The 16,375-nt window shown below is 47.5% G+C and overlaps 1 protein-coding gene across 1 annotated transcript in view; it reads right to left on the bottom strand.

Annotated features, from left to right (window-relative positions):
* Nucleotides 1–9,838: 9,838 nt before the first annotated feature.
* DPYSL5 (dihydropyrimidinase like 5) overlaps nt 9,839–16,375 on the bottom strand; it is an 89,294-nt gene continuing 82,757 nt past the window's right edge. The window contains exons 12-13 of the mRNA XM_005895707.2: nt 14,916–15,084; nt 9,839–12,748 (exon numbers count right to left, since the gene is read on the bottom strand). Coding sequence (XP_005895769.1) covers nt 12,663–12,748; nt 14,916–15,084 — 255 coding nt within the window. The 3' untranslated portion in view covers nt 9,839–12,662. The remainder of the gene's footprint in view (nt 12,749–14,915; nt 15,085–16,375) is intronic.

The raw sequence follows: 16,375 nt of genomic DNA, 5'->3' as shown, positions 1-16,375 counted from the left end.
TTAGATTGCAAGATGTCACCCTGCTTTTGTGCCACCATGATGATCAGGTGGGTGATAAAGGCTTGGATTAACTTGGATGAGTTTGAGGTGGCCTCCAGGCCCCAACAGTTTTTTTTTCTTAATTTTTTTTATTGGAGTGTAGTTGATTCACGACATTGTGTTACTTTCAAGTGTACAGCAAAGTGAATCAGTTATACATATACATATGTCCACTCTTTTCCCATATAGACCATTCTTTTCCCATATAGACCATTACAGAATAGTGAGTAGAGGACCCTATGCTGTACAGTAGATCCTTACTAGTTATCCGTTTTGTATGTAGTAGTGTGTATATGTCAATCCCAACCTCCCAATTTATCCCTCCCTCACTACCCCCTGGTTACAATAAGTTCGTTGTCTATGTCTGTAACTCTATTTCTGTGTTGTAGATAAGCTCATTTGTGTCATATTTTAGGCTCCACGTATAACCAATATCATATGATATTTCTCTTTCTCCGTCCGACTTACTTCACTCAGTACGATAATCTCTAGGTCCATCCATGTTGCTGCAAATGGCATTACTTCATTCTTTTCTGTGGCTGAGTGATATACTGTGTGTGTGTGTGTGTGTGCACTCAGTTGTGTCTGACTCTTTGCAATCCCTTGGACTATAACCCGCCAGTGTTCTCTGTCCGTGGAATTGTCCAGGCAAGAATAGTGGGGTGGGTTGCCATTTCCTATTCAATATGTGTGTGTGTATATATATATATAGCAACAGAGGAATGGATAAAGAAGACGTAACACATATGTGTGTATACATATGTACATATGTATATATATGTATACATACATATGTATATATACACACACATATGTGTTACATCTTCTTTATCCATTCCTCTGTTGATGGACATTTATTAGTAGGTTGCTTCCATGTCCTGGCTATTATAAACAGTGCTGCAATGAACATAGAACTGCATGTGTCTCCCAGGACTCACTCTTTTGTCTGCCCCAGCATTTGTATCTGCATCCCCTGTTTCTGCAGCTCGATGGACACAAATCGGGCTTCTCCTTGTAGAGATCCCCTCCTCAAATGTCAAAGGCCCAGTTGTGGAAAGGAAGCATTAGACAGAGATTAGGGCATGCTTTGGAAGCTACAAGAACTTGAGTTGATGAAATACTAAATCTAACACTCACTAACTCTATGGCAAGCTATTTAACTCAGTTTTTTCATCTGTAGAGATAATAATAGTAAAAACCTCTGAGACTTAACATAAGGATTAGATGGGATCTTGTTTATCAGGTGCTTGGTACAGTGCTTGCCATGTTGTGGGCATTCAATAAACATATCTGTTATTATTTTTATATAAAAAGTGAAGTGTGGACTTCCCTGGTAGTCCAGTGGTTGAAAATCTGCCTGCCAATACAGGGGACACCAGTTTGATCCCTGGTCTGGCAGGATTCCACATGCCTCTGAGCAGCTAAGCCCGTGTGCCACATCTACTGAAGCCCGCACACCCTAGAGACCTTGCTCTGCAACAAAAGAAGCCACCGCAATAAGAAGTCCATACACCGTAACTAGAGAGTAGCCCCTGTTCACCGCAGCTAGAGAAAGCCTGCACGCAGCAACGAAGACTCAGCGCAGCCAAAAAAAAAAAAAAAAAAAAGAAGTGTTATATTCTTTGTAAGTTCAGTTCAGTTCAGTTCAGTCGCTCAGTCGTGTCTGACTCTTTGCAACCCCATGAATTGCAGCACGCCAGGCCTCCCTGTCCATCACCAACTCCTGGAGTCCACCCAAACTCATGTCCATTGAGTTGGTGATACCATCCAACCATCTCATCCTCTGTCATCCCCTTCTCCTCCTGCCCTCAATCTTTCCCAGCATCAAGGTCTTTTCAAATGAGTCAGCTCTTCCCATCAGGTAGCCAAATGATTTGAGTTTCAGCTTCAACATCAGTCCTTCCAATGAATAACCAGGACTGATCTCCTTTAGGATGGACTAGTTGGATCTCCTTGCAGTCCAAGGGACCCTCAAGAGTCTTCTCCAACACCACAGTTCAAAAGCATCCATTCTTCTGCTCTCAGATTTCTTTATAGTCCAACTCTCACATCCACATATGACTACTGGAAAAACCATAGCCTTGACTAGATGGACCTTTGTTGGAAAAGTAATGTCTTTGTAAAGACCTTCCCAAAACAAGCAAAGCTCTTTGCTGGTACTTTTATTTGTCTCTCTCTCACACACAGCATTTCTTTTTTAAAAAGGGGAAATTAACATTTATTTAGCTGCTACTATAGCCTGGCATGAGATGTGTACCATTTCCTATAACTGCCCTGGTCATCCCCTGAGGTTGGTATCATTTCCATTTTTACAATAAACAATAGAGACCCAGAGAAGTTAACTAACTTGCCTAAGATCACACAGCTAGTGAACATCAGAAGCAGAGCTTGAACTAAAGCCAGCACTAAAACCCAAATGTCTATTATCCCATGGTTCCTAAGCCTACTGTACTATAATTATTTATCAATATATATTTTCCTCAAATTAATCTCTAAATGCAGAAGCTGCACTTGATTCATTTTTGTATCTAACACATGCCTGGCAGATACCCCATAAGCCTGCATTACATAAAAAATCTAAAACTCATGAAAGTAAACATAGACTGGCCAGATGAATATAAGATGCCTAGTTAAACTGGAATTTCAGACAAACAACAAATAATTTTTCAGTATAAGTATGCCACAGACACTATATGAGACATATCTATATGCAAAATTTCTAAAAATGATTCGCTATCTTAATTTCAGATTTAACTGAGCATCCTGTATTTTTGTTTGTTAAAACTTGCAACTTTAACCTAAATCTTGAGATTGGTTTTGAAAAGGACAACTTCCCCAGGGGTTCTCATGGTAGCAGAAGGGCTGCTGTGGCCCCTCACTCACACTCAAGGTTGACCTAGTCCTGGGCTGCTCTGGGGGCTGGGGTTGAGGCCACAGTGATGTGGACATATTGGCCTTTCTTAGGTCTCTCGTTGTTCAATTGCTAAGTCTTGTTCGACCCTTTGAGACCCCATAGACTGCAGCAATCCAGGTTCCCCTGCCTTTCATAATCTCCCAGAGCTCAAATTCATGTCCATTGAATTGGTAATGCTATCTAACCATCTCATCCTCTTCTGCCCCTTTCTCCTTTCTCCTTCTGTCTTTCCCAGCATCAGGGTCTTTTCCAATAAGTTGGCTCTTTGCATTAGGTGGCTTAAGTATTGGAGCTTCAGCTTCAGCATCAGTCCTTTCAATGAATATTCAGGGTTCATTTCCTTCAGGAATGACTGTTTTTTTTCTCCCTGCAGTCCAAGGGACTCTCAAGAGTCTTCTCCAGCACCACAATTCAAAAGTATCAATTCTTCGGTGCTCAGCCTTCTTTATAATCCAACTCTTACACCCATACTTGACTACTGGAAAAACCACAGCTTTGACTACACAGACCTTTGTCAGCAAAGTGATATCTCTACTTTTTAATATGCTGTCTAGTTTTGTCATAGCTTTCCTTCCAAGGAGCAAACATCTTTTAATTTCATAGCTGTCACCATCTGCAGATTTTGGAGCCCAAGAAAATAAAATCTGTCACTGCTTGTACTTTCCCCCCTTCTATTTGCCTTGAAGTGATGGGACGAAATGCCATGATCTTAGCTTTTTGAATGTTGAGTTTTAAGCCAGCTTTTTCACTCTCCTCTTTCCCCCTCATCAAGAGTCTCTTTAGCTCCTCTTCACTTTCTGCCATTAGAGTGGTATCATCTGCATATCTGAGGTTGTTGATATTTTTCCTGGCAATCTTGATTCCAGTTTGTGATTCATTTAGCCCAGCATTTTGCATGATGTACAGACTCTCTGCATATTAGGTTAGGTCAACCTTGGCACCGTAAACCAAAGAAGCAGGCACTGATAAGCTTAGAGCGCCACCTGGAGGCCTTTATGGGTAGTACTGTGGCCAGGGGCCATCTCTTGGATCCAGAACCTTGGGAAGCAGAGAAAGGCCAAACAAGGCAGAGACAGCGCAGAAGAGGAGGCTAGTACAGCAGGAAGGGGCAGGGTAAGGGGCAGGGTAAGAAATACCTTCCTGGCATTTTCAGTGGATGGCTGCTGCTCTGGCCCCCCAGGAACTGAAGGCACTCATTCTCCAAAGGAGATCACTTCTTAGGGCTGTACTTCTCCAGGGCCCTCTGCCTCCCAAGTTGTTCCTTGCAGTCTCAAGGGAGTCTTTGTCTTATAAGACAAATTCTTTGTCCCCACAGCAGACCTACTGAGTCAGAAGCTGTGGGGGTGGGGTCCAGTGGCCTGCATTTAAAGAAGTCCTCCAGGTGATTCTTTCTTTTTTAAAAATTTTATTAGTTTTAAAAAAGTATTTATCTGTCTGTGGTGGGTCTTAATTGTGGCACATGGGATCTTAGACCTTTGTTTCAGCATGCGAACTCTTAGGTGCAGCATGAGGGATCTAATTTCCCCACCAAGAATCAAACCTGGGCCTCCTGCTTTGGAAACATGGAGTCTTAGCCTCTGAACCTCCAGGAAGTCCCCATTTAGGTGACTTTGATGCAAAGCTGAAGTTGGAGAACTATCGGCTTAGAGGAAACATGAGTGGGTGAGCAGGGTGGAGCCCATGTTGAAGTGCACACAGAGAAAGAGCTGGTACATGAATGAGGCAGCTATTCATTCTTTGTGCCTCCGGAGGCAAGAGCTGGGGTAAAAGGCGTGAGTTGCCAAGAGACAGAATTCAGTTTCGATTAAGGAAGTCATACTGAACAAACAGAGCTCTGGGGGACTAGGAGAGGATGCCTGGGGAAGGTAGGTCTCTGTCCCTGGACTAAATGTCCTGGTTTCTGGGCTAGACGATCTGTCATGGATGTGGTAGAAATCTCTGCAGAGGTTAAATTAGATGTGTGTAAAGAATCCCTAAATTCAGAGAATCCATAATTCATTCATTTTTGCAAATCATCTTTCCTTCTTCAGTTCTCTTTTATCAAGAGTAAGGCAATATTTCTGGTTGTTTTAAGAACCTCTTTCAGCTAAGTATTTATAGCATATTATTACAAAAGAGCAAATAAAGGACTAACTGGCTTTTCTTTTTAAAAAAATATTTATTTTGTTGGGCTGCACTGGATCTTGGTTGTGGCATGTGAGATATAGTTCCCTGGCCAGTCATAAAACCCTGGGCTTCCTGCCCTGGGAGCATGTAGCCTGAGCCACTGGACCACCAGGGAAGTCTCCCCAGTGGCTTTTCTAGCTTCCTGGTCAGGATTTATTCAGGACTGCGTCCTCAGGTCCAGCTGTCCTCCAGGCTGCTGCCCAGCTGTCTTCCAGAGGTTTCCCTCTACACCATTCCTGATCCTCTTACTTATGCTGAATCTCCTACTCCCTTTATCCCATGTCTTTCTGGTTTTTTTTTTTTTAACTGCAGTTTAGTATGTTGGGACGCACCCTCAAATAGATTCCCGAAAAAGGGGTACAAAGAAAGTCAAAATTTTCAATCTTGCATGTCTGAAAATGTCTAAGAAAGGCAATGCCAAAGAATGCTCAAACTACTGCACAGTTGCACTCATCTCACACACTAGCAAAGTAATGCTCAAAATTCTCCAAGCCAGGCTTCAGCAATACGTGAACCGTGAACTTCCAGATGTTCAAGCTGGTTTTAGAAAAGGCAGAGGAACCAGAGATCAAATTGCCAACATCCGCTGGATCATCAAAAAAGCAAGAGAGTTCCAGAAAAACATCTATTTTTGCTTTATCGACTATGCCAAAGCCTTTGACTGTGTGGATCACAATAAGCTGTGGAAAATTCTGAAAGAGATGGGAATACCAGACCACCTGACCTGCCTCTTGAGAAATCTGTATGCAGGTCAGGAAGCAACAGTTAGAACTGGAACAACAGACTGGTTCCAAATAGGAAAAGGAATACGTCAAGGCTGTATATCGTCACCGTCCTTATTTAACTTACATGCAGAGTACATCATGAGAAATGCTGGGCTGGATGAAGCACAATTTGGAATCAAGATTGCTGGGAGAAATATCAATAGTTTCAGATATGCAGATGACACCACCCTTATGGCAGAAGCTGAAGAACTAAAGAGCCTCTTGATGAAAGTGAAAGAGGAGAGTGAAAAAGTTGGCCTAAAGCTCAACATTCAGAAAACTAAGATCACGGCATCTGGTCCCATCACTTCATGACAAATAGATGGAGAAACAGTGGAAACAGTGGCAGACTTTATTTTTTGGGGCTCCAAAATCACTGCAGATGGTGACTGCAGCCATGAAATAAAAAGACACTTACTCCTTGGAAGGAAGGTTATGACCAACCTAGACAGCATATTAAAAAGCAGAGACATTACTTTGCCAACAAAGGTCTGTCTAGTCAAGGCTATGGTTTTTCCAGTAATCATGTATGGATGTGAGGGTTGGACTATAAAGAAAGCTGAGCACCAAAGAATTGATGCTTTTGAACTGTGGTGTTGAAGATTCCTGAGAGTCCCTTGGACTGCCAGGAGATTCAACCAGCCCATCCTAAAGGAGATCAGTCCTGGTTATTCATTGGAAGGACTGATGTTGAAGCTGAAACTCCAATATTTTGGCCACCTGATATGAAGAGCTGACTCATTTGAGCAGACCCTGATGCTGGGAAAGATTGAAGGCAGGAGGAGAAAGGGATGACAGAGGATGAGATGGTTGGATGGTATCACCAACTCAATGGACATGAGTTTGAGTAAACTCTGGGAGTTGGTGATGGGCAGGGAAGCCTGGCGTGCTACAGTCCATGGGGTTGCAAAGAGTCAGACATGACTGAGCAACTGAACTGAAAATGACTTTTCACAGATACTTGGTTGACAGATTGACTGTGTGCAGAATTCTAGGTTGGAAATTATTTTCCCTCAAAAGTTAGAAAACATACTCCATGATCGTCCATCTTCTAGCATTTTGTTGACAAACCAGGTGACGGACATTTGATGTCCAATTCTTTGTGTGCAGCTAGTGCCTTTCTCCTGCTAGCTCCTGAAGCATTAGTTCCATTCATTAGAAATGTCTTGATGAGATCTGGACGCTCACACATCACTGTGCTGTGCACCTGAAACTTAAACAGCATTGTAAATCAACTGTACTTCAATTAAAATAAAAGAGCGGATCTGCACATATTTGGTAGTTTATGTACTTGTAAGAGAAATTTTGGCTTATTAGAGTGAGCGCCCCAGAACTAACTTGAAATGTGTAACTTAAGACTTAGGAGTTATGTTGAAATCTTACTATGTTTATGCTTGGCAGAGAAATATCTAATAAACCTCTAAGCTCACTATATTTATCAGTATATTAAATTGGTAATAATCATTTAATACTTGGGAAAGGTACTTAGAAAGGAAGTAGAATTTTAAATGTAGTTTGAAATATTGTAAAGTATTTAAGTTTATGAATTGAATCAAAGCCCCCTTAAAAGTAAATGATAAAATTTGGTAGGCTTACAGCCTTTAATAGAATAATAAAGTCTATAAGCTAAACTGAAAAGCTTAGGAAGGTGCCCCCAAGGCTTCACCCTCTGCTATAGCCACAGCCACTGAGGTCTCATGAGGTCTCCAAGGCTGTGTGGAGCCTCAGGGCTTGTCATAGGAAACCCTGGTCCTCACTCATGAAAAAGGACCCATTTTCCTTGCCCTATCCCCCATCTTTCGGTGATGGAAAAACATTTGACTCATGACAAGCATTTTAATAGCCTAATGTATAGGTATATGTAAGGTGACCATACAATTTATTGTCCAAACCAAGACATATTTGAAAGTGAAAGAGGGCGCTGTTAAGAATTATTCTGGGGGCAACAGACTTAAAACAGAATTGTTTGGGCAAACCCTGGACAAGATCCCCTAGGTATAAATGTGTGGTTTGTAAATATATGAAGGCAAGCAAGTGAAGAACTCAGCTTCCATCTTTGTAAGATGTATCAAGTATCAACACATGTTAGATCCTTTAATGTTTCACTGGAAAAACACTAAGAACCCTTTCAAACGTGTTATTAGCAGCTATCAAATAACCTTTTATTAACTTAGGACAATGAGGTTACACTCCTGGTGTATTGTGAGGTTTCTTCTTTGCCTCGGGTGTCATGAGACTTCCTCCTTCACTAACTGCAAGGCAGTGCTTAGTGTTAGGTGTACCTGTATCTAAAAGTCAATCTGTACTTGGAGTTAAGAATTTGAGGGTGACTGTTGCTTGACTGCTGGCTGGTTCAGGTTTCAAGTGCAGATTCTTATAAAGGATCAAGACTTATTTTAAAGTCTGAATCTGTGGTCTTTTGTTTTTCCACAACTGCATACAAAGGAGACCAGTGTCTTCCTGGTGTCTTGTTTTATTTTTTTCCTCTATGAACTACCTGATACCATGCACATGGTCTGCCAAATGAGCGGCCATGCCATTTTTCATTCACTTACACAAGGGATTTTTGGCATTTAATCACGTTCTGGTGTGCTCCCATGGTATGAGGAAACAGACGTTTTGGCTTAGAACCATCCCAGCAACTCAGCTTCCTTCACAAATCAGACAATGGTGTTTCCATCTGGCTTAGAAGCCCCAGTAGAACTTTTACGCACAGATCACTTCATTATTAACTGTAGTGCTCTGGGTGTTTCTTTAGGTCATGGGCTACCTTATTTGCAGGAAAGCTGTGAAAGTTCCCCTGCAGACAACTGTTTCCCCATTCTACCTAAAATTCCCTCATTAAGGCTTCATTTTGGAGGCTAAGAAATAAGTACAAGCAACCCCATAGTGGGCTTCCCAGGTGGCGCTAGTGGTAAAGAACCCACCTGCCAATGCAGGAGATTTGAGACATGGGTTTGATCCCTGGGTTGGGAAGGTCCCCTGGAGGAGGGCATGGCAACCCACTCCAGTATTCTTGCCTGGAGACTCCCATGGTCAGAGGAGCCTGGCGGGCTACAGCCCATAGGGTCGCAATGAGTCAGGCATGACTGAAGAAGTGACTTAGCACGCACCCATGACCCCATGGTATTGGTAGCAATAATTTCACTCACTCTTTAGTGTGAAAGCGTTTGATCAGTAACCCCCCCAATCTCTGCCCGAGTTAGCCTTGATGCAGATGGAAGGGTTTGAAGGCACAGTGGGCTCTCAGTGGAGCCGGAGAGCAGCCTGAGAACTCCTCAAAGATACATTGGCCTTGAATAGTCCTTTGAAATGTGATTTTGTGAGTCCATGGTTCCAACAGCCAAGGGTTCCAACGTGGAGAGTAGGCTATGGTGTTCCAAAATGGTAGCCAAGAAAATAAGCGACCAATGGTGGGTGGGAAAAGCCTAGTCCAACCCCATCTCCCGCCCTCTTTTTGTATCTAATGTCTTCCTCTAACTATTCCTGTTTCAGATAATTCACCCCAACCTTGTCTTAGAAATTTGGCACCAAAAAACTTGGTTTTGTTCCCACCAGGAGAAAGGACCGACTATTAGCTGTTGGGTCACCGAGGCTCCTGTCTCTCAACACTTTTTTTTTTTGACCAGACCGCAAGGCATGTGGAACTTCCCTGACCAGGGATCAAACCTGTGACTCTTGCAGCTGACATGCACAGTCTTAACCACTGGACCACCAGGGAAGCATTCAGCATTTTTTTAATCTTCAAACTCTGTTCAGGCCTCCCAGTGAACTGCCACCTGCCACACAACACAAGTGAAGAACCAAAGCTGAGTTTTTTGGCCGTTTTTAGTGGCTAAAGCCTCACCCCAGCCACTATGGAAGAAAAGGTCCCCCCACCAAACTCCCTCTTCTTTGAAGAAACACAACTGAGACCAAGCGAGAAGTAGCTATAGTTTAATACAAACCTGCACCAGAACACAATGAGTCGGGCTGTTTTGTGTTTGCCTCAATCGGGTGGCCAAAGCACAAGACCATGTGCCGTCCTGGGGTTGACACAATCTTAGCACCATGACGTTTACAGAGGAGTGAGGAAGTCACTTGGGTGCTGGGGTGTTCGAGGCTCCATCCCGACCCCAGGCTGTGCTCACCGCCTGGGTAGCTGGAAGGGGTTTGGGTTTCCGAGTGGTTTCTGTGGTTTCTGGGTCAGTATTGGAAAAGCCCTCATCTCGGCATTGGCTTGACCAAGACCTACTGTGGACTCCTAGCACTACACACACGCACACATACACACGCACACACGGTAGCACAATTTTCTGGTAACTTAACCCCACAAACCTAGAGAGCAGCTAAGGCAAGAACAACAGTATTTATTCAGCAAGTACAAGACCAAGTTTGAGAGCTGCATTCAGTGCAACCAGAGACCCTTTTCATTCCAACCAGGAGCCGGTGGGGCTGGTGATGGGGCTGGCTGGAGCTCAGCACAGGGGCAGGGAATGGGTGACAGGGCTGACCTTTCATTCGGTTCCTTGAACCTCCTTCTGATTCTCATCTAGATGCTCCTGGGCAAGGGTGGGTCTATGTAAGGGTCGGGGGTGAATGAAGTGGAAGGCCTTCGACGGACCACACCAACAGGTGGTCTCCCAGAGCCACGGACCACGCATCTCTCGGGCGGAGGCACTCAGAGAAGGTAAAGCTTTCCTGGCCCAAGCAGGGATGCTCTGCCCGCTGGCTACCACCACTGCTTGGCTCTTTGGCATCTGCCCAAGGCCCATGACCCAGCAAGGGCTGAAAGGGATAAAGATGATGTGCATTGTACCAAGGGATCAGTGTCACGGTTTCCCAGGCTTAGATCCCTACTGACTGTCCCCATAGCTACCACTCTCCATGAGTGCCTTTGCTGCCTCTGCTTCCTGGGTTACCTTCTGGGTCCTCTCAGCCCCTAAGTGAGGAAGGGGAGCGTGAAGGGAGGGGTGAGGATGAGGAGGCAGCTCAAACCACATGGCAAGCCTCCAGCTAGTAACTAGTTCTGGCTCAAATAGTGAATATGCATTAGTTTGTTTACAAGAAAAATCTATCTACCTGTGCAAAACAAAGCAGAATGCCTACTGGGGAGTAAGTCATCTAGCTAGTTAAACTCTCAGCGGGGGATCTGCAAGAGATGTCACTCCACTCCTTCCGTCCACAGCTGGGGTAGACAACCAAGTTCTAAAAAGGGCAGTCTGGACCTTTCTGGAGTCAGAGGGCCTGAGCTTTCTGGGCCACATCTGAGAAATGGGGAGAATAATTCACGCTTTGTGGTTGTGAGGAGCAACTGAGAGCTCATATGTGAAAGAGCTTTGAAAACATGAAAAGCACTGCAGAAATGTGCAGGGTATGACCACTGGCCCAAGAGTCCAGGAGCCGCGTGTCAGCCCAGGTGCGATGTGACGTCACTCCCCAGGGGGAACAAGGCTTAGCAAGGGCAGCCTCTAGTGTTTCCATGGAAACCTCCTAGAGTTTTGGAGGCAGGGGAGGCCCAGCTGAGAGGAGATGGAGACCACAAGCAGGTGAGGGCGAGGTGCTGACCACAGGAGACCGCAGACCCTGTGTAGCACTGTTGGCTATAGCCAGGTCCTACTGGCCTGGCCTCCTACCTGGCATACAGCCAGCCTGCTCCCCCTATCATGCCCCTCCCACCTCTTCCCCAGCAGGCATGAGGCCTCTTGCCAATCACACAGGAGGAGCAACTGGGCCTCTGTCCAGCAGGGGGATACCTACAGGCAATTGGGTGTGTGTGTGTTGGGGGTGGCTAGTGCTGGGAGTGACCAGGACCACACATGGGAAAGGCCACCTTGCTTCCTGAAGGTCTCTAGGGCCAGCATTCCCGGCACCCTCTCAGGATGCAGGAAACCAGGAGGGGAGGGGGCACCGGAAGACTCCAGATAGGCAGAGGAAGGGCCCCGAGAGTCCAGTATGCCCCTCTGGCCCCTGTTCTCAGTGCCCTAGGCTGTCTGGTTGGTGTCGATGCAGCATCTCTTAAGGTCCACATCTATTCCTGTTTCTATGCTATGCTAGTGACACAAAGCACCGTCAGTTTTCACAGGATGCACAAACAAGTCAAACCAAACCACTGCGCAAACCAAACGTGCAAAACGAAATCATATACACGCGCCTGGCACCAGCCTCACGCCCACCCGGCCAGCCCTTCTGGGCCTGGGACTGCCGGGATTCGGGGATGAGGCAGCCAGCAAAGGGCGCAGCGTGTCCCAGCCACTCCCAAACAGGGGCAGGAGTTGAATCGGGAGAAACAGGAGGTCCTGGGGCACGGCTGGGATACGGACACCTGTCTGACTTGGGGAAAAAGACCCAGGGGCCGAAGGGGATCGGGGAGGGGGTCCTTTTCTTTTAAAACACATCTGCTAAAGTGCTCTGGACAACTGGCGGGTTAGCCAGGGGCAGGGCACTAAGGGCGGGGGTTGCCCAAGGCCAGCAGGGGGCGGGTGCGAGGGAGGGGCAGGGCCAGGCTCTATGCAAGTGGGCTCTGTGCATAGTATGGGCTTCCTGGGCCCCAGGGAAGCCCGCTGGGGCCGAGGCAGGAAAGGACTGCAGCAGGAGGAACACATCTCAAAGTGCCTGTTAGGGTTGGCTCGAAGCACAGTGAATCACGTGTCAGACATGGGGAGGGCCCCTGGGTCCCGGGGCCCCTCAGGTGGTGAGCTGCCCAGCGCGGCCTCTCCCGCCCCACCCCTGCAACTGCGGCCGGAGGGCGTGGGGCTGGTGGCGTCGGAGCATCTTCACTTAGGGGCTGGGCAGTGTCTTTACCAAATGCCGCTTGACCTGCCTCCGGGGGGAGCGAGGATCCGAGCCGAGGCTCGCTTTGGAACATGGTCATCGATCTGAGAACCTGGAAGGAAGGAAGCAGAGGGTGAGTTCCCCTAGGCAATAAAACCAGGTCCTCCCGTGCTTAGATGTAATTTAATCCTCAACACAACACCATCCCATTTTACAGGTGGGAAGACTGAGGCTCAGGGAAGTTAACTTGCCCACTGTCCCATAGTCTATGAGTATGTAAAGCCTGGACTTGAACCTCGGTCTTCCTGATTCAGAGCCTCCACGGTTAATTAACTGCCTTGCTACACCTGCCTTCACCACTCCCAGCCCTGGAGGGTAAGTACCCTCTCTCGTCAAGCACACAGACCATGGAGCCGCCTGTTAGCAAGTGTGCCTTTGTACATATGACTCAGTGAGCAAGAGAGGGAGGAGGGGGCGCCATTGTCTTGGAAAAACAGAACAGCACCTTCAAAGGCCCCCACGTCTTGAAATCTCGAGGCTTTGAAAAGAAGTCCTGGTGCCCCAGGGAGTGCCATGGAGCATTCTTCCGCCTGTCTCACAGCAGACAGGGTTTGAGGCGAGGGAAGGTGAGAGGCTGCCTGGTGTCTGCTGCACCTGAGAGCGGTTCTGTCCAGTCTTGGCTCTACCCAGACTTGGGTGGGAGCAGAAGCCAGGGGCCCGAGGAGACTGGCACCTCTCAGGCCTGGACGCTTCTCCTGGGGCTGACCCCGGCGGGAGGGGCCAGGCCCAGGCAGCCGTGGGGAGCGACACCTCCTGGATTGGCCAGGCGGGGGCGCCCACGGACACTCCACACGGCGGACCTCTTTCTGACTGCACTCGGTCCCCTCACTGGTGGGAGTTTTAACAGTGGCCCTCAGGGCGGGGCAGAAGTTATCTCTGTAGTGAGATTGGCTCTGAGATGATGGGGGAGGGGTGTGGAGAGGCCCTCTCCCCACAAAGGCCAGTCAGCAACTCAGACAGGAGCCACTTGAGCTGCTCTCAGCGCACGGTTGGGCACAAAGGAAGCCCAGCGGCCAGCCGTGCCCCTTGGCAGCCCTGGGTATAGCTCTTTGCCTCTCAGATTAGGCTGGTTTGCGACGGTGTCTCCCTGTCCCCAGGAGAATCCATGCTCTGTGTGGAGACATGTGGATCTAGGTCCTCTCACCCTCTGGCCCCAGCACAGAGCCTGCAGAGCAGAGGCTCAGTCTGCACCCGGGCTAGTCCTGGAGGCAGTTCAGCAAGACCCAGCCCTGACCCCTTTCACGTGGGGCTCACACTTTCCAGCAAAGCTGCTTGCAGGTCCAGGGCACCTTATGGGCCTCTGCCTGTTCTCCAGGGAAACTTGCGGTTTATGCCCGCATTCCCCACCTTTAACTACCACTGAGCACCTGGCAGGCATGCAGCTATCAGCAGTAAAGTTTCTAAGCATAGACACACCCATATATTTCTGTTTTGTATATTCTATACAGTACAACTCCTGGCAAGAAAAGAAGGTGGCAGAGGAGCAAACAGGCTAAAGATGAGGGAGGAAAGGGAAACACCATGTCTTTCAGAGAGGCTGGTGAGGACGGGGTGGGAAATGCGGGTGCAGACCAATGTGGCACAGAGTTAACCCTTCTGAGGTCTGATCATCTCTAGGGGCACCCTACGTGCCAGGCCCTCAAGATGTTTCAAGGGATGAAAACATTTGAACTTAGTAACCGTGGGGCAAGCCGTGGCCAGGTGGAGTGGCAGGGCCTGTGGACTGGGAGAGCCCCCTTTCCCATCCCCAGTATTTGTGTGTCTCTAACAGGGGACCCCGGAAAAGGCAATGGCACCCCACTCCAGTGCTCTTGCCTGGAAAATCCCATGGACAGCGGAGCCTGGTGGGCTGCAGTCCATGGGGTCGCTAAAAGTCGGACACGACTGAGCGACTTCCCTTTCACTTTTCACTGTCATGCATTGGAGAAGGAAATGGCAACCCACTCCAGTATCTTGCCTGGAGAATCCCAGGGACGGGGGAGCCTGGTGGGCTTCCGTCTATGGGGTCGCACAGAGTTGGACACGACTGAAGCGACTTAGCAGCAGCAGCAGCAGCAACAGGGGACCCAGGACTCATCACCGGGCAGAGGATGGGAGACGGAGGGAGGAGGTGGAGTAAGCCCCACTGCCTGGGTGGGACTCCTGACCCCTCCGCCCGTCTCCCTACACCCCACTGAGGTGGAGACACAAGTGCCAGGCCAAGTGGCCCTTGCTCTTACCAGAAAGGCTGAAACTGGATTCATGAAGGTCCCTCATGCCCCCATGTCGGGTGACAGGCCGGGTTGGAGTGTCTGCCAGTGGCGTTCCCATCTCTTTTTTCCCAGGATGCACAATGACAGCTACATCCCCCAGGTAGGGCGTGCGGTCCACTCCCCTCACCTTTAAGGTCTAGTGATGGCAGAGAAGGAGAAAAAGGGAAAAGATGATACCATCAGAGCACGAACACCCTCAACCATCAGGGCCAAGACACCACCACCACCACCAGAGCTTCCCTGATGGCTGATGAAGGGTCTAAACACTGCCACTCTGTTCAGAACCCAAATTATTGCACGTGACAAAGCCTTCCTACATCTTGAGCCCAAGGGTAAAGAATCCTCTTGTACTTCCTAAACAGGGCATATGTGTGAGCATGTGCAGGTATGTGCATAAAGGAGATATCCACTGGCTCCCCCTTGACACTGGTAGAATGCTTTCCAAGGCAGCAGGTAGGCTTCGGAAATATTCCGCTTTAGAGAGCATCCCTCACGTGGAGCAGTGATCCCTTCACTGGCCAGGCTCTCAAGCTGTTGTTGTTCAATCACTAAGTCATGTCTGACTCTTTGCGACTCCATAGACTGCAGCACACCAGGCTTTCCTGTCCCCTGCTCTCTCCTGGAGTTTGCTCACATTCATTTCCATTGAGTTGGTGGTGCTGTCTAACCATCTCATCCTCTGTCTCCCTCTTCTCCTTTTGCCTTCAGTCTTTCCCAGCATCAGGGTCTTTTCCAATGAGTCGGCTCTTCGCATCAGGTGGACAAAATACTGGAGCTTTTACTGGGATCGATCTGACAACTTTGTGGGAATAGAGGCTAAATACAGCTGATTTGAAGATTAGAATCCCTCATTAGCAATAGTAGTTAATTTTTTACTCACAAAGGCAGTGGAATTAAGAACCTATATTCTGCAACCAGACTGCCTATGTTTCACTCCCAGTTCTGTTACTTGGAAGCTGTGTGACCTTATGCAAGTTACATAAACTCTCTGTGCCTGTTTTCTCACTTGTAAGACTACAGAGTTGTTATGAGATCAAATGAAATAGAACACGTAAAGCTCTGGCACATGGTGAGTGACACAAAAGTACCAGCAGTTGTTATTATTGCAGAGGTCATTTATGGGGCTTTATCATTTTAAAGGGTGGTATTGTGAGAGGAAGTGTGTTGGGGTGTGTGCATAAGGTCTGAAGGAGCAGCATATATAATCTACACCCCAGGCACTCATCAGAGACAGAACCTCAATCTCCTTGCTGCTCAATGCTTATTGAAAACCTTGAGAGAAACAATAGATATGGGTGATTTCTGGAATGCTCCTCAGCTTACATATTCCTTTGTATTCTCCAACAGATGTGTAGTTGAGCTCAGCCCTCAGAATGTCAAAGCTGGTCTAGAGTGTTTTAGCCTTTACCAGGCTGCACTTTGGGGTC

This window comes from Bos mutus, chromosome 11 (genome assembly GCF_027580195.1).
Source record: "Bos mutus isolate GX-2022 chromosome 11, NWIPB_WYAK_1.1, whole genome shotgun sequence".
NCBI lineage: Eukaryota > Metazoa > Chordata > Mammalia > Artiodactyla > Bovidae > Bos > Bos mutus.
Note: the sequence above shows the minus strand (reverse complement) of the source record. Positions and strands in the feature narration are given on the sequence as shown.